This window comes from Solanum dulcamara, chromosome 7, assembly GCF_947179165.1.
Source record: "Solanum dulcamara chromosome 7, daSolDulc1.2, whole genome shotgun sequence".
NCBI lineage: Eukaryota > Viridiplantae > Streptophyta > Magnoliopsida > Solanales > Solanaceae > Solanum > Solanum dulcamara.
The window spans coordinates 15,935,848-15,959,738 of record NC_077243.1 but is presented as its reverse complement, the minus strand read 5'-3'; the positions used below and the strand labels follow the sequence as shown (position 1 = coordinate 15,959,738).

The 23,891-nt window shown below is 37.1% G+C and overlaps 1 protein-coding gene and 1 non-coding gene across 2 annotated transcripts; one reads left to right on the top strand and one right to left on the bottom strand.

Moving 5' to 3' along the window:
* Positions 1-700: 700 nt before the first annotated feature.
* TRNAQ-CUG (transfer RNA glutamine (anticodon CUG)) lies at positions 701-772 on the top strand. The gene has a single exon. It is a non-coding gene; the product is annotated as a tRNA-Gln (tRNA).
* Positions 773-1,860: 1,088 nt separating this feature from the next.
* Positions 1,861-22,937, bottom strand: LOC129894349 (protein DEFECTIVE IN MERISTEM SILENCING 3-like). Its single transcript, XM_055970004.1, has 8 exons — positions 22,689-22,937; positions 9,505-9,642; positions 9,201-9,315; positions 8,542-8,779; positions 7,129-7,320; positions 6,711-7,031; positions 5,449-5,671; positions 1,861-2,444 (listed from the first exon to the last, which is right to left on the bottom strand). Exons 1-8 carry the CDS (start codon positions 22,728-22,730, stop codon positions 2,400-2,402), a joined length of 1,314 nt encoding a protein of 437 aa, XP_055825979.1. The 5' UTR covers positions 22,731-22,937; the 3' UTR covers positions 1,861-2,399.
* Positions 22,938-23,891: the final 954 nt, after the last annotated feature.

Sequence of the window (23,891 nt, the reverse complement as noted above, 5' to 3'; positions counted from 1 at the left end):
CGAAACAAAAAATGTTAGAAAGGTGTGAGGATACAAGATCCGCTCTTCTTCTCTTTTACCAACGGAAAGAAGCTGTAGCTTAATTATCTTCACCTTTTTTTAAAGTCAAATTATAGTTAGATCAATAATTTTTTGGTGCAATCTGATATTAAGGTGATCAAAATTTTATTTATGTCTCGAATTCGAGTTTTTAATCAAAATTCTGATTATGTCTCGCATTTGAGTTTCATTCTCCATTATTAGAATTGGAAGTCTCCTACAAACACCGCTTAAGCAGATTCAGTTGAGAAGAAACATATTTCAACTGGTAATTTTTTAATATTAAATCACATGAAAAATAAATGAAAAAAACTATGAATTAAAAGATTTTGCATAATGCTAAACTCAATTTCCAAAAAGTTCACAATAATATTTTGACGTATTTTAGAATAATAAATACAAATGGGAGACTTGATTTTTGTAGGATTTGTTAGTTTTCTGAAAAATTCTAGTAGAAGGATGAAAATTATTAAATTTTAAATATTTGAAGGATATTTTCTGCTAAGAAAAATATTTTAAGGATGTAATCTAAGCTTGGAGTATAGTTTAAGGATGATTTTGGCCAAAAATTCTACTGGTGAAGGCTTTGTTTTAATATTTGAAAAACTTAACCATATCTAAATATGTATATATAAAATGGATACCAGAGTTAGTAACAATTGGTTCCATGGTCTAGTGGTCAGGACATTGGACTCTGAATCCAGTAACCCGAGTTCAAGTCTCGGTGGAACCTTTCCTTTTTCTATGTTTTTTTCTGGTTTTGTTTTGCAAGTAATATTCCCTTCGTCCATTTTTATTTGTCCGTATTTGACTTGACACATTCTTAAGAAATAGTAAATAGAAGTATAATTTTACTATATCACTCTTATTAATTATAAGTCAACTAAATGTTGGGAAGAGTAGTATTTAATCATAAGGATAAAATAGACACAAAGTGGTGCATTATCTCTTTATTTTTAAATTGACAATTTTTTTAGTATACTAGACAAATAAAATGAATGGAGAAAGTAATCAATTTGCTCGTACTTTTCTTTTTTTTCAAGAAAAGAAAAAAGAAGGCAAATACAATGTGTAGTCATTACTTGAAAATTCATATGTTTATATTTACTACCATGTTGTGATAGTAAACCCAAACTTTTCAAGTCACGAGCCAAACTAATCATTGCGATAACTTAAAAAGGTAATAGGCTTAAAACATCGATAGCCTCCAATTTCGCTAGCAAATTTTAATTGGATACTCTAACTATGACTTGTTCTAATTGAGTATCTAAACACATGATAAACACATTAAACACATTAAACACTTTTAATTTAAATTTTAAGAAAACTTTTAGGTGTGCTTTCAGATGCGCATTACTCGAAATTAATTTTAGAAAAATGTTGAAATGAAATTGAGAAGGGAGTGGAGAGCCAAATAAGACGCTCAATGACACCTTTTCAGAAAAGTGAGTGCTTCATTTTATATCCCATTACGTGGAAGACAATCTTCCTTTAATTACCATAGGATGTGTGTTGGGTGGGGGTAATGAAAGGAAGAAGATTTTAGATTATTATTATACTTGATTACTTGTGTATTTCTATCAACTACAATTTAGAATTAGGAGAAAAGGTTTTCTTTTTTTATATTCTCCATTACTAATATTATCATTTACATAACACATGTAATTCCTCACATGTATGTAAACTAGTGGTAATAAAATGAGAACCACCATTTACTCTCTCTATGTCTAATTTGCTATTTGGAAATGTGACGACATAAGAATGAGAAGTCAGATATATGAATCCTCACTTTTCTACCTTCATATTCATCTCAAACGAACATGATACAAAACAAAATTAAAATTTACTATATAAGTCATCTACATAATTTTTTGATGGAAGCAACAAAATAAAAGCGAACATAATCTGTAGGTGTGAGTCAGGGAAAAGCATAGCCAGTTTGCCAATTGAAACTAGATCAATAACCAATAGTAGGGGGGACGCTAGTTGCAATACAGTTCAACCTTAAGCGTCAAGTGAAAGTTCAACAACTAACACGATGCTGTTCATTGATACAGCATTTTCTACACCTAAAAGATGGGAAAAGAGAAAAAGGAACCTGTCCTGAATGAACGAACTACCAACGCCCCTCTCCAACCACTCAAGTGGCTGAACGCCTCATCTATGAAAATTGACCTAAACAAGAATCAGACTGGCATAACACTTCACCCAATGCTGAAATTGACCCAAACAAGGATGGCATTAAACTGCACATATTATCCAAGAGGGCTTTGTCCAGAATATAAATTAAAAGCTGGAGCTTTAAATCAACTGATAAAGCATCCGTCTAATGTAGAAATGGTCTCTAATTTCCCACACAATCATGATATCGGAGTTGACCGCTCCCCCCCTGCTGGAAACTGAGGCTGCATACACAGCAACAATAGGTCATACACTGAAAGCAAAACTTCACAAGTACTAGTGGTAAGTAATACTTACTGTCAAAAGAGAAGTATAACCTGATATCCTCTTTTTCAGTTTATAAGGATGGATAACTTTATTTACAAAGAATAATACCAGTGAGGGAGAAATATGTAGGTAGAGTATTGACTACCTTTCTTACATCTCTGTAATGGATTCTATAAAGAGTTAAAATCATCTTGCATTTTATGCCAAAAAGCTTACAACAATGCAATGGAATCTATAAGGTCCATCAGAGTCAAAATCATATTATACATCTGTCTTGCATAGGGGGAGCAAGCTAGGCTGGGTTATTTTTCTCCACTTGTGAAGGTTCATTTCTAGTAAGCAAGGATAAGGAAGTAAAGGTAAATTCCTTTAATAATATGTCTGTCATTTTGTGTGACTATCCACTATAGAAAGAAAAGAAGGAAAGAATAACATTTTCAGCACATTTGTACAAATAAGCCTTTATCAGTATTATATTAGCATAGGTAGTCAACGTTTTCAACTAGGGTTTTGCCATACATGCAAACATAATAAATAAAACTAAACAAAATATTTAGCATAGCGCGCTTAAGCCCTGAAGCGAGACTCAAAACGTGTTGAGCGTTTCGCTTTCAATGTCGTCATCAAGATTCTAAGGCATACTTTTCCTTGTCAATGAACCTCTTATGAAGAGGCAATACTAAAAAATTGATATTTCACTTTATCATAATTATTTTTTCAATTTCTTTGTTCTTGAATCTTGGATTTGTCATTTGTGCTTATAATTATTAGTCTTGGACTAAACATATATATAATTGTATTTTTATCTCTCTTTGCACCTTTTTGCATTAAATCCCACGCCTTATTTGCACTTTGCGCTTAAAGCCCCAACGAACCTTAGAGCTTTTTTACGCTTTTTTCTTTTGATAACACCGAGCATAAATAGGAGTCTATCTTCAATAGGCATCGTCGTAGATCTCCACTAAAAAAAGACAAAGAACACCCTAAATTAAAACACATTACTTCGCGTCTACACTTATTTGACTCTTCTATTCTACTCTCTCTGGGAATATGAATTTATGTGGCCGACCCACGCAGTTAGTTTTCGTTTGCTCCAGTTAGTTCCCGCTGTTTGTGGAATAGGGCATCCTTCCTCCCTTCCACACTGCGATTGTGGTTCCAGGTTTGTTGCATCATATATGCAATGACCTCAGGGTCGAGAGGAGGCAAATGCTCCCAATTTAGACCCAACCTTCACTCTGATGGGAGCTTCTCCTCTTCTACTCTCGAGATATCTTGAAGTCCTAGAAAAGAATCCATGGCTACACTCAATTTGTTTCAAGTTAGCTAGTTAAGGGTGAAAGAAATTTAGGAAATGAATGGTAGGCAAAGTCCTTGATAGGAATTTCGAGTAACTTTCTATATTCCTTAATCCTTAAGGTTAAGGGTGAAGCTTACTTCCTGCAAGAGCCCCTTGGACCTTAGCCTCTTAAAGGGTTGGGTTCTAATGGCGAACTCTTGGGTCGTCCGGATTTATATTTGGTAATAAAAATGGTGGTCTGGTTGTCCCCACCCTCCCTTATCATGCATGTATGTGGGACAGTGGGAGTAGTTTGTGCTAGCGTTTTGGCGCTTGCCTTATAGTTCTCGGTCCTTTTTAGTCGAGATGCCTTCTAAAAAGATTTTTCCTGCATCAAAACAAGACCAACTATACTAGATTTAGCCAATTCAGGTGCGGATGGGGATTCCCCAATAGATTCTACAGATTCGGCATTTGAGTTTTACTGTAAAGGCTAGGTTTCACAAACATGTACATTTTATACTATATACTATTACTTATGTTCTCCATTCGAAACAACTCCAATTTCTTCTTTATAAACAGTCCAGATGATATACCAGGGACCTGTTATCCAGATCTTCCTAAATTGCATCCTTAATCTACTTGGTTTTCCTTTGGCAACCTTAACATATATTCCACACATTTCTTCAATATTTTCTCTCTCATTAATTCTTAACACTATTACTTGGAGATTTAACAAATTGATGTAGGGATCGGGGAAAACATCGCAACAAATTGAATATATCATACCTGAACTACTAAATTTTTTATTTATCCACGTCTCTTCTTGTAACAAATAACTTCAGCAGAAGTTCACATAAATTAGACCTTTCTTTTACAGTAAGTTCTGCAAAAGATCCTTCCCAAGCTCCTCATTTGTCTTGCCTAACAATGTCCAAAATTTCAGATAATTGCCCCTAGAGGACTTCAAATACGAGGAACCAAATATGTAGATGCCAAACCTACGTGGACGAAGAAGTTTTGCACTTGTCATCCCTGACTAGCTTTTAATGTTGGGTGGAAGGACATTGCTAAGAAGATAGGCAGATTCATAAATGCCTCTCTACCATCGACATTCAATTCAAGATAGACAGACAAAGACATTCCCTATTCAGAGGAGTAAGGGGAAATAGGAAATTTTTTAGCACCTCCAAACAAGAAGGAACTAGTCAGTCGAAGGAAAGAGCCATTCACATTCACAAACTTGAAGCAAATGTGTTCTCTCTCACCTGTAATGAGGTTAGAATATGAACATCTTCAATTGAAAAAGGACAGTTTTACTGCATCCTAGAAAAACCCATTTCGTCCTTTTCTCATGAAATTGTTGTAGCCAAAATTACCAATGTTTTAGTATCTCATTTCCTATATCTCTTTCCAAGGGGAAAAAAAAGCATCTCTTTCCACGCAGAGTTCTCTGCTAGCATGATAAAATGTAACCATAGTTCGCAGCTATCAATTGACATCGTCAATCAATTAAAGCAGGATGTAAGGACAACGAGGATCAAGTTAAAAATGCTCAAGCAACCTAAACCAACTCAGAGATGACTTAATTTATATCTACTTGGTATCAACAACACAAATTATTATGAATAAACCATTGACTAGCATGCATAGTCCCAAGTAGAAACACTATAAGTAATTACCGCTGAAATATAGGATGAGCTTTGTGCAAGAAACTTGACAAATTCTTGTTTCTTTACTTCAAAGTTGAACTTAGCATGGTCCAGCAATGTTTGTTCTCTCTGTAAATCTTCCACAAATCTTGTCCTTTTCCACTTCAGCTCCTTCATCCGGTTCTCAGTGTCAAAATAGTTTTCAGGTAGATTCGACCTTCCAGAACTCTTAGGAAATTTGATCTCTACTTCCCTTTACACATACAGGAGAAAGAAAGAATCCAAATAATTTAGTGATGCAATACAAAGAAGCAATAACAATATATCCAGTGTAATCCCACAAGTGGGTTCTGGGGAGGGTGGTTTATACGCAGCCTTACCCCTACCTTGGGAAGGTAGATAATGATTCAGTGATGCAATCAACAAGAAAAATAAAGTGTGCTACAAATTCAAGTTCATCTAATATATAAACATACGAACTCAAATACATATGATATATAAACATAGGAATAGGATTAAAAACAAGGGATGATTACAGCAGATGACCATTCGGCCATTTTAATTGCCAAAAAGCTGGTCATTCGGTGTATATTCGGTATATTCATGTATACTCAGTGTATATTTCATGTATAGAATGTATTATAATGTATATTCGGTGTATAACTCATGTATAAGTAATCTATATTGTATACTTTCTCTAGTGTATAGCTTAGTGTATACTTTCTATAGTGTATAGCTCAGTGTATACTTTTTATGGCTTTTGGCAAGCTATATTGTATAGTCACTGTATATTTCCTATGATTTTTGGCTATTTTTTATGTAAATAAAACATGACTGTATTTGTTGTAAACTAATTAGTTTATTGAATATATTTGAAATTGTCCCTAAAAACAACTCCCAGGAGACAGTGAGATTAAGATATACATAATTGACAGAAATCATTCAGGTAAATCTAATGATTCTTTAAAGATGGCAATGGTCTGTTAATCATTTTGAGATGAATATAGAAATGGAAGAACATGCTTTCATACACCTTTCTATACAGATTGAAAGAGGAAGTTCGTGAAAGCTCGAACTACTAAACTCCACAAAGGTCAAGCAACATGGTCAGAAAATAACATCAGCTTACCAGTTAAGACACAAAGTTAGATATCAAGTATATTACGTGATACTCAAAGGAACAAGTTAATAGGGAATCAATTCTTTAGGGTATCTTCACAAACAAGTTGAACTATGAAAGAAGAAAAAGTTATGAATGAAATAAAGACACTATTTAAGACAAGCCTCTTTACCTCTCGCCTAGGGAAGATATACCACCACTCTTTATGATCCCACCGTCCAAAGATATGGCTCCATCAGCTATAAAAGGTAGTGCCTGCAGCATGTCTGCCCTTGTTTTGTATACTTGCAACCGTGAGAAGAGTCTATAGAAGAGGGTCTCTCTCAGGCCATGACCAGTGCTTGTAACACAATATAAGTTTGCAGTGTCAATATTGATCATATTGACAGCAAAACCAAGAAAACCAGGAGGAGTTTCCTCATTGAGGTATCTTGGCTTCTTTATGGCAAGCCTCCTCTGAGGGTCATCAGCAATAAATTCACCAGTGTAAGGTCTAACATGATAATTCAAAAAAGAAAAAGAAAAGAGAGTAAAGAAGTGTCAAAGAATATGAGTAGCATTTGCAAGCAGAGATCATCATAACCTCAAACCTTAAGCTCTCAAGACAGATTACAAGATATCGGTCATCCAAAGGTCTCCCAATTGAAGCTCCAAGTCCATGAAGACCGGAACTTTTATTTATAAGACCTTCCTTATCATATGTTTCCAGTGCTTTAAGTCCATCACGCGTCTTGCAAACAACTGCTAACATGGTTTCGAGCCCAAGATAATCTGAGAGAGTCCTGGATTTAAGAGATTAAGAAACAAATGTCAGCCATAATACAGTGAACTTCCATTTTTTGATAAGTACAGTGAACTTCCATTATCTGCCTACTTCTTGGTAAAGATATGGCACCTAGGCCTAACTCAACCCTAAAATATAGCTTATGAGAGAAGGATTGCCCAAGTCCATATATGCAAATTACACGTTCATTTGCCAACTAATGTGGGACTCTAACCCACTCTAATACCCCATTCACGCCCAGGCTCAACTAGAAGGTGGACCGGGAGCCCAAACAAGGATGTAAAGATATGACCTTGGGCCTAACTCAACTCAAAAAGCTAGCTCATGAGGGGAGGATGACAAAGTCCATATAAGCATACCACCACTTCATTCCCGAACCAATGTGCGATTCTAACCCACTCTAGCACCCCCTCATGCCCAGGCCCAACTAGAATGTGGACCAGGAGCCCAAACAGGGAAAGACCTCTGGCTCTGATATCTTGTAAAGATATGGTACCTGGACCTAACTCAACTCTAAAAGCTAGCTCATGAGGGGAGGATTGCCCTAGTCACTATATGCAAACTACACGTCCATTCCCAAACCAATGTGGGACTTCAAACCCACTCTAACATTCTTAAAATGCCATGCCTCTTTCATCTTCTATTCTCAAAATGCATAGAACTATTCAGATTCTAACTCCTACGTCACGACAAGACCTAATTTAAGCAAAGCGATGCTCATTTTCATACACAAAAGGGTCTCACATGCTAAGGGGTTATTCCTAGGTCAATTGTACAAAGTGAAGGTTCAAAAGTATTAATAACAACAACATACCCAGTGAGTGGATAAAAAGTAGAATATAAATATTATTATTAATAATGATAATAATAATATTTTGTACGAACACCAAGCCTATCTTGTAAGAAAGTGAGAGAATGTTCAACTACCAACTAACCTTCTACCCTAATTTGCGACCTCCAAACCCTAATCACTCTAAGTATACCTGTGACAGATTCAAAGACCAGAACATATCAAACTTTTTGTCTGAAGTCTTCACCTTCATGCAGCCACATACTGTCATCTTAATTGGGACAGAGTGAACAAGTGCTATAATTTCTTGAACATGGCTGTAAAGAGCTAGCATAGAAAATGGACTCATAGAACAACTTATTTCTTTTTTCTACTTTATCTATTTTTTGTAGAAAACGCCAGCAATTACTGGATGCTACGTGAACTAACCTGCTGAGATTATCATCATCAACCTTCCCAAGCAAAGCAACAATTCCTATCATGTCCTTCAAAAATGGAATATGAGTAATCTGAGTTCCATTACGCTTTTGCAGCTCGCAACAGATGCCAGCTGCAGATTTATCATATCTTAAGATTTGTTCAATGGTCTCCTCCTCATTCCGCCCATTGGACGATTCCTTATTTTCAGAACCAGTTACACTTGCTGAATGAATCTTGCCAAGAACAACTACAATACCTCACAAGCACAAGGAATCAAAATTGAGCAACAGTGAAAAGGCATATGAAAAAAGGGAAAGAAAAAAAAAGTTAAAATGAATATTATAGTCTACACAGAGTGCTTTTAAATAGGCAATACACAGCATTAAACTCATGAAAAATATATTAGGTCTCTGTCAGCTCACTCAAACAAGCCTATGTCTGATATTTTCCCCTACAGGCAATCACAAAATCCATATTTACTTGAAATGACAAAGACGTCCCTTGATATGAAAATCTTACAATGTTTGATTGTTTCCTTCCCATAAAGACTGAGTACAAGCATTACGTTCTAGGATACTGAGAGAACAAAATAACTACAGTAACCTTCAAATATTTTGCACATGCATTTTACAGCACACCTAATTAACTTGAAAAGAAGGAAACAATACCTCGTATATCCAAAATTGAATCATCCAACCTGTTCTTCTGAGCCTTCAAGAATTTGACATTATCTTCATGGTGTTTAATTTTAAGACCAATCTCCTGCATTTCATCCTCAAGTTTCTGCCGGAATTAAATGACACAGTCATGAGTATTGACCCATCTACTTCACAATATATATCATGTGCATTATCATCTCAAATGATGGATGTAAGTACACATATCTATACCTATTATCAAGACTATTGTGAATATTGCATCCATGAATGATAAAATAAAATAAACTAGGCAGATATCTTTCATAATCATAACCTTGGAATTGCAGATAACTGCCTCAGCAGTTCCATTTTGCATTGGGTCACGATTGGCAGCAAAAACGAAGGAATTAGTCTGGCCTCCTTGATTGAGCGATGGATCATGCACAACTAGTGCCTTAGGACTGATTGGTAGCTGGAAAAGGAACATAAAAGCAAACGTCAGTTTATTAGAGTTGCTTATTAAGGAAAGATTCAGCAAGTGTCTATTATAAGGTCCTAGAGTGCTCACCACATATACAGTGTAACAAGTAATAGTAACGCGCCAATTGTACTTGCCAATTTTCTTTTATCTTTGTTTCATTTAGAAGGAACATAAAATATACTTTCCTTCAGAAAATACATAATGAAGGTTGAATAAAGATATCAATGGTGTCGCTGATAGTGATAGTTCAAAGCCAGAGGAAATCAAATCCATTGATAGTGAACTAATGCAAAATAATGAAGAGCAGGTACAAGAGGAACAAGACAAGGCAGAAATCTAGGATCATAACGGGAAAATGATACATGAGAAGGAGGATAAATTTGAGGATGGTATCAATAATAACCATCCTGATGTTGAACCATCAAAGGAGAAACCCACTTGATTAAACTAAACTGGCAGAAGAGTTAAAAGAAGGCATGAGTAGAACATAAGAACAGGGGAATGAAGAGACACAATCAAATACATCAGACACATCGCATAGTCAAGACAGAGAGAAGGGGATACAAGAGAGACCACAAAACTCTGATCGAGAAACATATACGGACAAAGGCCAGATAGCTGCTAAGAATTTTGAAACAAGGGGCTTAAATGGGAAGACAACAAGGAGGATCAAATAGATATTGAAGATAATGATGAAGTGTAAAACAATACAAGCATACAAAATGAAGAGGCCAGAAACAACAGGGGAGATTGATTACCTAGACACACCTCAAAAGCAAGGAAAGAAAACAGACAAACAAAAGCAACCAGAGATAAGATTGTGCCTCCTATGCCAGCAAGGAGTGTGCAAACAATCTTAGCTAGTGCCAAAGCTAGTCATCAATGAATAATTCACTAATATGGATTATAAGGTCGGTAAACACTCAACATGCCTTTGAAAGAGTTGTCGTGATGAATAGACAAAAACACTTCAACTTTATAGTCCTGATGGAGCCTTTTAAACATGTTAGACATAGTACAGACATTGGTTGATGGGCAGCTTCAATTTTTTTAAAAAAGACGTTGGTTGGGAATGGGTACAAAAAGGCATAATATCAATGGGAAGATCTGGGTGTTTGTGATAGATGAATTTTGAGTTGAAATAATGATGGACACAGACCAGGTATTAACATTACAATTGACTCATCTTACAGAAATATGCTAGTAATGACAGAGATAGTAGAATAGAACTTTGGGATGCACTTTATGATCTACCTACTCAAATACAAACTCCTTGGAAGTAGGGGAAGATTTTAATCTGATTCTGGATGAACATCAGAAGTTTGGTGGGCTGAAACTGAAGACTTCTTGCACTGCCTAAATGAATGTCAATTATCAGATATGGGATTCACTTCACTGGTAGCATGCTCACTTGGTTGAATGGTAGATCGGATGAAACTTGCATTTCTAAAAGACTGGATAAATGTTTGGGTAATCAGGTAAGAATATGTTTCCTAACCTGGAAGTGGAGCATTTGATTAAACAAGGATCCAACCATGCACCTCTCTTAACAAATTACAAAGAGGATAGCAGAGTAACTAACAAATATTTCCGATTTCATAATTTTTGGGTGGAACATGAGACATTCTGGGAGGTAGTCAGACGAAATTGGTCAGGGAACTTTGGTCCAGACCCTATTTTTCATGTACATAATAATTTGAAGAAGGTCAATAAAGCATTGTCTAAATGAAATAGCGATACATATGGTGACATACTCAAAGAGATAGCAACTCTAGAAGAAGTAGCTAAGGTCATGAGCTGGAATTTGAACAAAATCCTACCAATGGAAACAGGAAGAGGCTACAAAAAAGTACAAGCTGAACTTATCAAATTCTATGATATGGAGGAAAAGTTCTGGAAGCAAAAAGCTGGAATGAAGTGGTTTAAAAACGCTGAATAGGAACACCAAGTTTTTTCATTCTCATGTAACGGGTAAGAGAAATAAACTACAACTCAAGAAGATTAAAGATCCTAATGGGAACTGGCAAGATAAGGAGGAGGATATACATTTTACACAGATCAAATTGTTGAGGATCACATTCCTACAAACTTTGAGATGATACTGAATCATATACCTCAATTGATTAATGCAGAACAGAATTATTAGATTCATGAAATTCCAGAGATAAAAGATGTGAAAAAAGTTGTTTTTTGTTTCTAAATGTAGATAGTGCAGATGGTCCACATGGTTTCACTGGAAAGCTCTACCGAAACTGTTGGGACATAATTGCAACAGATGTGGTAACAATGGTGCAATCTTTCTTCTGTGACATGAATTACCTGGACATGTCATTGTCACATGCATAAATCTTGTGTTATTGCCCAAAAGAAAGGAGACCGTGACCTTTTCAGATCAGTTTGAGCAACTTCACATGAAAGATTTTCTCCAAGATCATACATGAAAAACTGGTACACCTCATCTCTCCAGCAACCAGGTTTTGTGGAAGGAAGAAGCATAGTTGAAACTATATTATTTATTTTTATTGAAATTGGTAAATTTGTATTCATCAGCATTCAGGGCTATGCTGGCCACCTCCAAAAATTTACAAAAGAGTCATGGATACTTACAAGGATCCTATAAAATCCACTAATTGGATTTCTTTTTCTATATTCCATTCTTTACACCAAAAACCTAACATAGTAATAACTTTCCACTTAATCTTCTGTACAGAGCACTCTTTCCCTTGAAAGGTCCTATGATTTCTCTCCTTCCATATAATACACCATATGCAGGCTGGAACTGTTCTCCACCACCTCTTTTGACTCTTACTGCCTCCTCTCTTCATCCAGCAGCTAAGGAGGTCTGCTGTGTGCTCTGGCATGCTCCAGTTCAGATTAGCTATGCTGAAGAAGAGTTCCCACACTTGTGCAGCTACTTTGCAGTGAAGAAAGAGGTGCTTGTTTGTCTCAAATTCCTCTTTGCAAAATGTACATCTAGAGGCTATATTAATTTTACTTTTCTGCATAGCCTCACGTGTCAAGCAGGCTCTCTTAGCCACTAACCAAGTAAAGCACTTCACCTTTGGTGGAGCCACACTCTTCCAAATGGTATTCCAAGGACCTGCTGTTCTACCTGAAGTTTCAGCTAATCCCCATTTGTAAACTTTATTTGCAGAGAACAAGCCATCCTTGTGGTGCCCCCAAATCAATTTGTCTTCTTCCATGTTGGTACCAGGGAATCCAACAATCATATTCAGCAAATCTGTTACCCAGGGTATTTCCCAATCATTAAGCATCCTCCTAAAGACCAAGTTCCATCCATGTGGTGACCACATTTCCTGTATGCTGCACTCAGGGTTTACACATAGAGAAAACAGTCCTGGAAATAGAGACTGTAAGGTGCCATGACCACTCCAATCCTCTTTCCAGAAAGAGATTTTATCCTTCCTTCCAACTTTGAAAAGAGTCCTGGAAATAGAGACTGTAAGGTGCCATGATCACTCCAATCCTCTTTCCAGAAAGAGATTTTATCCCCCCTTCCAACTTTGACCTTTGTGTTAGCCTTGAGTGTCAACCAGAGATTTCTAATGGACCTCCAAATAGTTGAAAGTATATTATTGGTACAAGAAATTGTGAATGATATTAAGATAGAGGATAAGCCAGCAGTGATAACGCTGGACACGACAAAGCATATGATAGAGTTTCATGGTTGTTCCTGACTAAAGTGCTAAGAAGAATGGTCTTTGGAGACTTGCTAATTGACATGGTATACAGAATAGTCTCTAACAATTTTAATTTTATTCCAATAAATGGTAAGCCACAGGGTTTCTTTAAATCTACTAGGGGAGTAAAGCAACTTTATTCATCATAGGTGCTGAATGCATGTCAAGAGCCTTGAATGCCTTACACAAGGATGAGAAGTTCAGAGGATTTGGAATGCCAAAGTGGAGCCCATACATCAACCACTAGCATAGGCTGATGACACTATAATTTTCACTTCAGCAAAAGAATATTCCTAAAAATTGGTGATGGAAACATTGGCTACATATGAGAAAGTGAGTGGACAGCTGATTAACAAAGGAAAGAGTGCACTGCAGTGTGTATGCATGACAATACAAAGGGAGAGGTGGTGACATTAGAGAACACAATTACAAGAATTACAAGAGGAGTTTCCCTTTACATACTTAGGGGTGCTAATCTACTATAGCAGGAAGAAGAATGCACATTACAAAGAAATCACTGATAAAGTGAGTAACAAACTCTTTTCCTGGATAGGAAAATGGCTATCTATTGGTGGGAGGATCACTCTCATGTCTTACAAAACATGCCCATACATTTGTTGTCAGACTGTTGTAAGCTTGTGACTGACCCTCCTGCAGGGGTTATCACAGGATGTTTGCTAAGTTTTTCGGGAGTAATTGAATAGGAAATTCTAGCAAACATTGAACTTCTTGGACTGTGCTATGTCATCCTTATGATGAAGGTGGACTGGGATTTAAAAGCCTACAGGATGTCTCAAAAGCTTTATTTGCTAAATTGTGGTGGAACTTTAGAACCAAACAATCTTTGTGGAGGATGTTTCTAAGCAACAAATACTTAAAGAAGGAGCATGTTGTGCTGGCTAAATGGAAGTTGTGGAAGAAGATGTTACAGGTGAGAAATCAAATAGAATAGGACTATGGCGGTAACAAAAAAACAAGGGCAATCTCACTGGACAACTGGAGTGGATTAGGAGCACTAGATCATGCTACTGGTACAAATAACAAATCATGACTGTGATAGAACTGTGGTGCAGGTACATGAGGTACTGGAACTAGGGAGATGGAATGCAAAACTGATGAAGTTGATTCCTAATGCTATAGTGGAGCATATTTTGAGTAACATACTACCTCCAAGTGAGCATGAAACAACCGATAAACCATTTTGGAAGCTAGAAGCAAGAGACAAATTTCAAGTGGAGTTTGCTATGGTTTGCATATCAGTTGATGAGGCAAAGAATGGAAACGAGCATTTTTTTTTTTTGAAACTGGTAAATTCAGAAACAAGCATATTATTATATAAGAAAATGTGGATTATAGGGCTACCAGTTGAGGTTCTTTCCTTCTGTGGAGATTCTGGAAATACGAACTACCTTTAGATGATGATGTGAGGAATATGGGGATTTCAATTCCCTCCCAGTTCTATTGTTGTCAAGATCCCAAGGTTGAGAACTTTACACATAATTTCTGACAGTCTCCTGCAGCTCAGTTTCTATGGGAACAATTCGATAGACCAGTTGGAGTGAATATACAAGGTCTACAGATTACTCAAGTAATTAATCTTTAGTGGGAGGCTCATGTTAACCCGAATGTTAGATATGTTTTCCAAGTTGTCCCAATCATCATAATATGGGAACAATGGAAAAGAAGGAATGCTATCAAACATGGGGGAAGATGCTGCATGTAAATCTTATGTATCAAGTTATGCATGCCGTTGTCATGTTCATGAAAGCAAGGAGGAGTAATATCAAGTATGCACCTTAATGGAATGAACTGTTGAAGGCACTACAGGTTTATACTCCTAAGTTCAAGGTTAGACAGGTGCTATGAAAATCCCCTAAGATGGGATGGATCAAATGTAATACAGACGGAGCATCAAGGGGTAAATCTAGAAAGGAGTTCATAAGGTTTATGTGTTACAGATGACAGAGGGGATATCATATATGCACAGGCAGAAGAAATGGAGGATTCATAGACTATAAATACAAAAGAAGAAGCAATGGCTATTCTACATGCTCTGAGATTCATTAAATATTCACAGAATACACACGTGATTATTAAAACAGATTCCCTATTACTTCTGAAAGTGATACACAAAACTTCGGAGGTGCCATGGCAATAGTAACTCTGATGGAGGAATTATGGGAAATTATGGGCAACATGAGTATTACAGTGACACACACTCAAAGGGAAGGAAATAAAATTGCTGATCACTTAGCAAATTTAGCTCTAGATCAAGGCAGAGTCCAGATTACATCATTTCAGCAGATGAAGGTGGAAGGGAGAAGACTAATCAACAATGACAAAATTGAAGTTGTACTATTTGAGGAGAAGACCATGCAGATGATGGAGCTAGGAAAAGATTTGGAGAATTTGGAATCTCTATGCTCAAATCCTTTGGGAAGAAAGCAAAGGGATTTTGTTGACTAACAGTTTGTTTCATTTTGCAGGAGCAAGGAAGTATTAAGGGTACATACAATGGGAACCAACTACCACAACAAGAGGAGAATCAGCAGATTTTATGGGAAATACAGAGGCTAATAACAATGGGAAACACCTTTTCTTCCTGTAACATACTAATCCAACTGGTAACTGCTAAAGCATGAGACAGAAGGAGGGGGATAAAGTGGCAACGGGGAAAATAAAAACAGATACCAAGAACAGATGCAACAAGGAAACCAGCAACAATCAAAAGGAAATCAAGACAACAAAAAGTAGAAGAACAAGATACATGCAACAACAGCTAATAACAAATCCACAAGAATAAAACAGCATAAGATTCAAAATAGCAGGATGAACAGGAAACAAAAGACAATTTACAACAAGACCAAATACAATTGGACAACAGAGAAGATACCAGATGAACAAAACGCTAAATTACAATCTGGGTTATACAACTACAGCTCCTGATCTTCAACGGTAACAATGTGCTCAGCTCAAGCACCGGAATCGAAGCTCGAAAGTGGGAGTGCAGTCCCTCTCCGAGAAGATTTTTCCTTGCACTTTCTAGAATAGGGCTTCTTTCCTTCTACTTTCATTTGATTCCGAGTACACTTACCTTTTTCCCTTTACTTTGTTTTTATCATTTAACTTATCCATAAAATAGCGCTGTGAGACCTCGTCTTTTAAACAAAAACAAAACAAAAAAAAGAGTAAACCTCTTTGTGAGCATTTGTGACAGTATTATGTGAGATTATTCTATCTTCTAAGTCTTACCGAGATTATTAGAGTGTCATCTCTTCTTTACTCTTTATATCCATCACTGAAATAGTGAATTGCTCCTCTCCACTTGTGGACGTAGGTCTGATTGGCCAACCATGTAATATGTTTTGTCCTTCATAGTATATTTCTCTTCCATATTCTTTTTTATAGAAAATGTAATTTCATTATAACAACAGCACTAAGCAAGTGCTGAAAAATGTACAGGTATAGGTATGCAAAAAACAAAAGAATAATCCCTTTCTAATCTTGTAGGATACTAAGAGGCTAAGTATTGATTCTGCTTCATTTACAACTTCTTCCTAGCACCAAAAAGAAAACAAAAGTGTACAATTAGACTTGATCCACTGTATAGAGTTTGCTTTGTCTTCAAAACATCTAGAGTTCCATTCTTCCTTTTTTTTTTGGAAACTGGTAAGTTTGTATTTTTCAGCAATAAGTATATGCTGGCCACCACCAAAAGTTAAATTCCAAACTCCCTATCAGATCTATAATCTGTTCAGTATCTTCTATATATAGCTGCTTACACCAAAAAAGTAAAGATACAACACAATTCCATTTGACTTTATGAATGGAATTGGACCTATCTTTAAAACATCTGGCATTTCTCTCCCTCAATACTGACCACCATATACATGAGGGAATCAATCTCCACCATATTGGCTCTTACTTGCCCCTCTTCTAATCCTGCAGCTAAAAAGGTCTGTTGTATGCGCAGGCATGGACCAGCTATAGCCATGTTGAGAAACAACTTCCACAGCTGAGCAGTGTACTTGCAATGCAAAAAAAGGTGCCTGTTTGTCTCCTCAGTCACCATACACAGAGGTGCTTTAAAGGAGTTTGATCAATCCACCTAGCTCTCCAAAATTGTCTTTGCTCCATTGCCAACATTGAGGCAAATCTTGTCTTCCATTGATTGCCATAAATTCCTAATTGTTCTCCATATTCCCACTCCATAGGTATCAGTTACCATTTCTGTGCACCATGGGCTAGCTTCACCATACACAGAGCCTTTTTGGATGGGCTTATTGCTTTTGATTTATAAGTCAAAAGCCATAAGTAAGAAATTCTAACTTATGGCTTTTGGCTTATTTTTGTCTTTTAAGCTTAAAAATGAGTGCTTATAAGCACTTTTAAACTTATCCAAACACTCCAAAAGTGCTTAAAAACTATATTGACTTAAAAGCACTTAAAATAAGCCAATCCAAACAGGGCCTTAGACACAATGACTTCCTTCCACCGAGCCTTGTCCTCAACTAAGTTGCTCGTACTGGGGTGCGGGTGTCTGAGACGGATACAAATCCGACTGCAAATCCGAGTCGGATTCAGCAAAATCTAAATTTTAAGATTCGGGGATAAGAATCCGAGTATGGATATGGGTGCGGGGATTCGGCTAAAACTATTCAATATTATAAAAACATAGTTATAAAGATAAAGATATTCTTCCCCTCAGAAAAGAAAAAGAAAGTCATTCAAGACCTTCCACCGACTCTCCTTACAGATCATTGCTACTGCCTACCATAAGTCGGAACACAACCGCTTAAATATTTAGCATCTCTCTGTTTGGCTTGAAACATGAAGCAACGAATATTGACCAAGAGGACAAGTATCTTATCTGATGTGAGTTGACCGAATCCCACAAGTATCTTGCACCCGCACACGCACCAGTCTGATGTATCTGATATGGGTTATCCATGGACTCTTGGTCAAAGTATCTGATGTGGATTGACCGAATCCCACACATCCCGCACCCGGCTCGTGTCGACACAAGTGTGGTAGTAAAAATGAAGAGTCCGCATAACTTAGGTCCTCAGTGATGTATCTCCATAACCATTTTAATAGAAGACTCTCATTCTGCAGCCTGAGATTTCTAATTCCCAGACCCCTAACTTTTTTACTAAGCAGTGGTGTTTTCCATTTCACCAAATAGTAACCCTTCCCCTCTTATTCCCTTGCCACAGAAACTTCCTACTCATCCTATCCAGTTTTTTCACCACCTTTGCTGGGATTAGAAAAAAGTGACATCACATAAGTAGGTAATGAATCAAGGACAAAATTTATTAAGATCAATCTACCTTCAAGAGATAGGTACTTGGCCTTCCACTTAGCTAATTTCCTCTCAGTTTTCTCTAAAATCACATCCCATATCTCTAGTGCTTTGTGTTTTTAACCCAAGGGCATACCAAGATAAGTGGTTGGTAGCTTTTCTATTCTACATCCTAGTATGTTGGCCAAGCTCTGAACCTGAGGAACCTCCAAAACTTGAAAAAGGCTACTTTTTCCCCGTTAACCCTCAACTCTCAACCCTGAAACACCCTCAAAGAGTATCAGAATTAGTATGATAAACCTAATCTGATCCATTGTTGGCTCACAAAATATGATGGTGTCACCTGCATACATTAGATGGCATATCTCCTTACCCTCTCCTGATCACTCTATTGCAGTCAACATACACACCAGTCAAGTGCCAGCTCCAGTTATCATTTAAACTGGTGAACTTGTCTGTTATACATTGATTGCCATCCACCACCATCTCCCCATTTCAAATTCTTTTATCCCAAAGATTTAGGATTCCTCCACTGCTCCCCTAAGCCTTCTTTTGGATCTTTCCCATCCATCTATTGTGTCATATACTCTGAATAATATTGTCTATCTGACCATTAAGTTTTATTTCTACTCACACAAAGACAACAACCCCTACTATTAAGAAAGCTTTCTCACCAACTCCCTCTTACTTCCCCATTCAACCCCCTAACATTCCAAGAGATTAACTTGACTCTCATTGATGAGTGAGAGTTAGAATTCTCCCTTTGGTTCTAGGTTCCCCATTCTTGAAATTTACATCAAAAATCAAGTTCCTAACCTCCTTTGGAATGGTAGATTTTGGAGATGAGATCACTAAAGCTTCCCCCTTATTCTTCCCTTCCTCCCTTCATCGATCTAGCTTCTTAGTAGTTCCAAAGCTTCCTACCTACATCCTTTGATATCCACTCCAAATTGACTCAATTTGATCATGTTGGCTTGTACCAATTTAGTTGCTTTTGTTGAAGCCCTTTTCATATGCGTTATTATCAATCTGTAACGGGATTGGTTCATGTTCGTTATACATGCATACTAAAGTTTTAGAGAAATCATCATCCACAACTTCTCCCTGTTTTTTCCTATTTTCATCTTTATGAATTACCAGACATTTTGTAGAATATCACCCTCAACTTTATTTAGTAAAAGTTGGTTACCCATTTGTTGACTTCCCTTCTTTATTGCATGCACAGCCCTTTCTCCTTTTCTCCATTGAAGAGGACGAAATCCCTCCCTTCAGATGTATGTGCCATTGTGAATAATTGACCAACAAAAGGTTCAATAAAAAACTTGTGTGTTTTCTGGAATCCTGACTCCTTGGGCTTGAGATAAATTTCCCCTTTGTAGGCAGTAGGTCCATATTTGTGTTGGGCTCTACATGCCCAATTTCAAAGTTACTAGACTTTTCTACAATTAAAGCTTTCCTGTGCAAGTCACATGCACTCAAATTGGGGCCCATTTGCCGTAGAAGATCTCATCTCGACACATGGTGCTTGCTAGCTATTATTCTCCTTTTCTCACATGCACTCAAACTGGGGCCATCTACAGTAAAAGATCTCCTCTTGGCACATGGTCCTCGACAGCTATTATTCTCCTTTCCTTGTATAAGTCAGATTTCAAAAAAGTCTTCCGCTGTAAAGGCATTACCTTTTCATGTTTATCTACTGAGTTCTTTATTGTGTCAAGGACAGAGCTAAAACCTAGCATCGACACATGGTGCTTGCCAGCTATTATTCCCCTTTCCTCACATGCACTCAAACTGGGGCCCATCTACAATAAAAGATCTCCTCTTGGCACATGGTCCTCAACAGCTATTATTCTCCTTTTCTTGTATAAGTCAGATTTCAAAAGAGTCTTCCACTGTAAAGGCATTACCTTTTCATGATTATCTGTTGAGTTCTTTATTGTGTCAAGGACAGAGCTAAAACTAAACATGTCCTCTCTATTACATCCTATCTTCACTTTCCTTTTCTAGAATAATGCCGGAGCTTCACACCAAATCAGAAGTAAATAGATGAAGTCGTCGTCATCCATCTCTATCTCCGATGGAATTTTTTGTCTTGGACCTCTAACCCTAATTCTCACCTATCTAAGATGATTCTTGAGTTCCATCTCTTCTTTATTTTCCAGCCATCCACCACATGCATCTTCGATCTGCTTCATCACCTCTGAGTTCCACAAATGGAGTGGTAAGCCCAGTACTCTGATTCAAAACCAATCGAGACGGAGGGATTCTGGTAGAGCACTTATCATTGGTGACCACTACTCAAGTTCTAAAACTTGACCTTGTCTCCTCCATTTTCTCGTGAATATGTGCTCATCAGCTTTCCTTCTTTGGAAGTCAAAGAGAAAGTAGAATCTGTTCATATCACATAACTGGATATTTGGGATCCCTCTCTAGGTCTAGGTTGCCCATCTTCTCACCTCATTGAGTAGAGGGGTTTCTTCTCCACCTTTAAAATTTCTAAGCAGGATCTATGCAGAAGTGCATTATTTTCACTTCTCATTTGTTCCTGGTTCTCCTTCCTTCCTTGTTGCAGTCCCCTCCTAACTCCATTTTTTAAATGGCACTGATGTAGTTCCCTTTCCCTGTAAATTTTTTGTTACTTTCCCTTACTGTAATAAACGCACCTTGTGTGCCTGAGAATTTCATAATAAAGGCTTCTATCCCATCTGCTAGATTCTCCCAACCTTCATTAAATTTATTCTTTGGAACTATGATAATTGTTCTGCTGAGTCCTTTAACTGTAATAACTGAGATTTACTGCCCAAATTTATTGAACTTTTGAGTGCAATAAATATAGGCGGTGATGTCCTTGCATCTCCATGACTTGAAACTTTCCCCCTATTTTTTGATGCTTCGCGAAGCCTCTTGCATAGCCATAACAAAGCACCTTTGTTGAGGATCACTTTGCTCATGGAGAATTTCGAACTCTCCACCCAATCGAGCCATACCCCGCCGCCATCAAAGAGGTTGTAATCTCATAAGACTCCTGCCCCCCACATTAGGAAGAAAATGTTATTTTCCATCTCAAACCTGAAGAAAAGAGCCAAGGCGCAGAAAGAAAGAAAAAAGAAAAGGTTGCCCGGCGGTGTAAGACCACCGGAGTGGGATCAGAAGCTCGGAAGGGGCTTCAACTTTCTACCTTGGGTTCGTGCCTGAGCATTTCGTTAAAACCAAATTTCTTCTAAAAATGGTATGTCACTCATGCTGAAAGGTTTTACATTTATCTTCATCTGAAGCATTCTTGTTTTCCCAGGAAGTATGCCCAACTTTTGGCTTTTCTCCTTTTCAACCATCCATCATCTAGAGTTCCTTTCTTTCCCTAAAGTCAACCAGAATGCACGCAGACACTGTGTTCCATCATATTATGATTTACTGTCTTAGTGAAGTCATCAGATTTACTTCTTCCTGAGGCTTCCCACCCCCTCGATCCTCAGTCGAGGATATTTTATGTCATTTTAATTTTTAGTGAACGAAAAGAAAAAGAACTCTGACTCTAAAAGGAAAGGGAAGATAAATATTGAAGAGGCTTGAGGATCGGTAAACCCCCGGCGAGAAAGGAACTGATGGATTTTATGAGAGACTTTTCCTTTAAAGGAAAACCATGTCACGGTTTCACCTCACCACTCTTGCTTTGTAAAATTTCCATTTCCACTAGATCCTAACATCCCCCTTCCTACGTAATCATGATGTACATTGATATACAGTTGGATATCATAAAAATCTCTAACTAGAACCCTAGATTTCCTGATACCTTAAACTAGCAGCCAAAGGAACATCGAAGTTGACGAAGAATTGTATCAGCATAGATGCATGACGTCTTTATCGGTGCCCTTTAGCATTAATTAAGTGTTTTTTATAGTTTATATCTCTTATCCTGAAACTCAATTGACAGAATGAGCATTTTCAATTGAGTAGAAAAGTCATTTAATTCACTAAACAATCGAAGGTAAAACATGGAGGGGGGGGGGGGGGAGAGGGAAAGGGAGAACCTGCACCTTCTCATTGTCTATCGACATTCTCCGTTGGCCTCCGTCCATCGTTGGGTCGCCGGAGATTCCGAGAGGAGTGACACTGGCGCCGTTAGGCGGAAGAGTGGAGAACAACAATGGGCGTGAGTTCTGACAGCAAAGTGAATATAGGGCTTGGGAAATGAAAGCGCTTTGGCATTTGTTTGGTGCATATAAACTAACTCACTATACACGTGTACAAATTTTTCAAAATAATTTTCCAGTCCCGTGTTTGGTTGACCCTCCCTAGCGCATTGGATAGCTGTTTGTGACTTTTGTGAGAATGGATGACCCAATTTTCGAGATGATCGGATATATTTTAAATAAGTTTTTGAGGTTTGAAAATTTAAAACGCGAAAATTTTGATCAAAGTCAATATTTAAAGTTAATGAGGTCAATTTCTAGTTTTGACGATTTTACTAGATCTGAATGGTGATTTATGACTCAGATAAAGGGTTGAATGATTCTCAAAAATTTCGGGGAGTTTTAGACTCTATAGGGATATTCTAATTTTTATAAGCTTAGAGTTGACCACGGTAACATTTGGTAAAAACAACCTTAGAATGGTGATTTGATGATTCCAATAGATATGAAATGTGTTTGGTGATCGATTTGCACTGTTAATTTATATTCAAGAGGTTTCGAATGAATTTTGAAGATTCATTCTGTAAATTACTCATATCTAGAACTATTAATTTTGTTGTTTCTACTTCTAACTAAATCCTTTTTTGCATTTGCGAAGAAGAGGAGTCTCCCCAATAATTCAAGGTTACAGTTCCAACCAAATCAAAGAGCCTGATACGATTGCAGCTACAAAATAGGAGTTAGATAGAATATAATTATTTTGGAGGCATTCACGAAGAAGAGTTTATGGACCATGTCACATTGTTCATCGAGTTTAAAGGGACGGGCTTGCGTTCGAGAGAGTTTGGGTTGGTTCGTCAACTTGCATTCACGAAAAACTCATGGGACTAATTAGACAAATAAAATTCTATTATAGAATTTGGACTATTGATTTTTAAGTTGTGAGATTTCGAGCTCGCATTAGAGAGATTTTGAAGTTCTTTCGAATTATCATTGTACTGGTAAGATTATAACTTACTATTTGACAATCTTATATTGATTTATTGTTGATTTTATCGTTTGAATATGAAAAATTAGGGTTTTTTTGTTGTAGTTATATTAGTTACA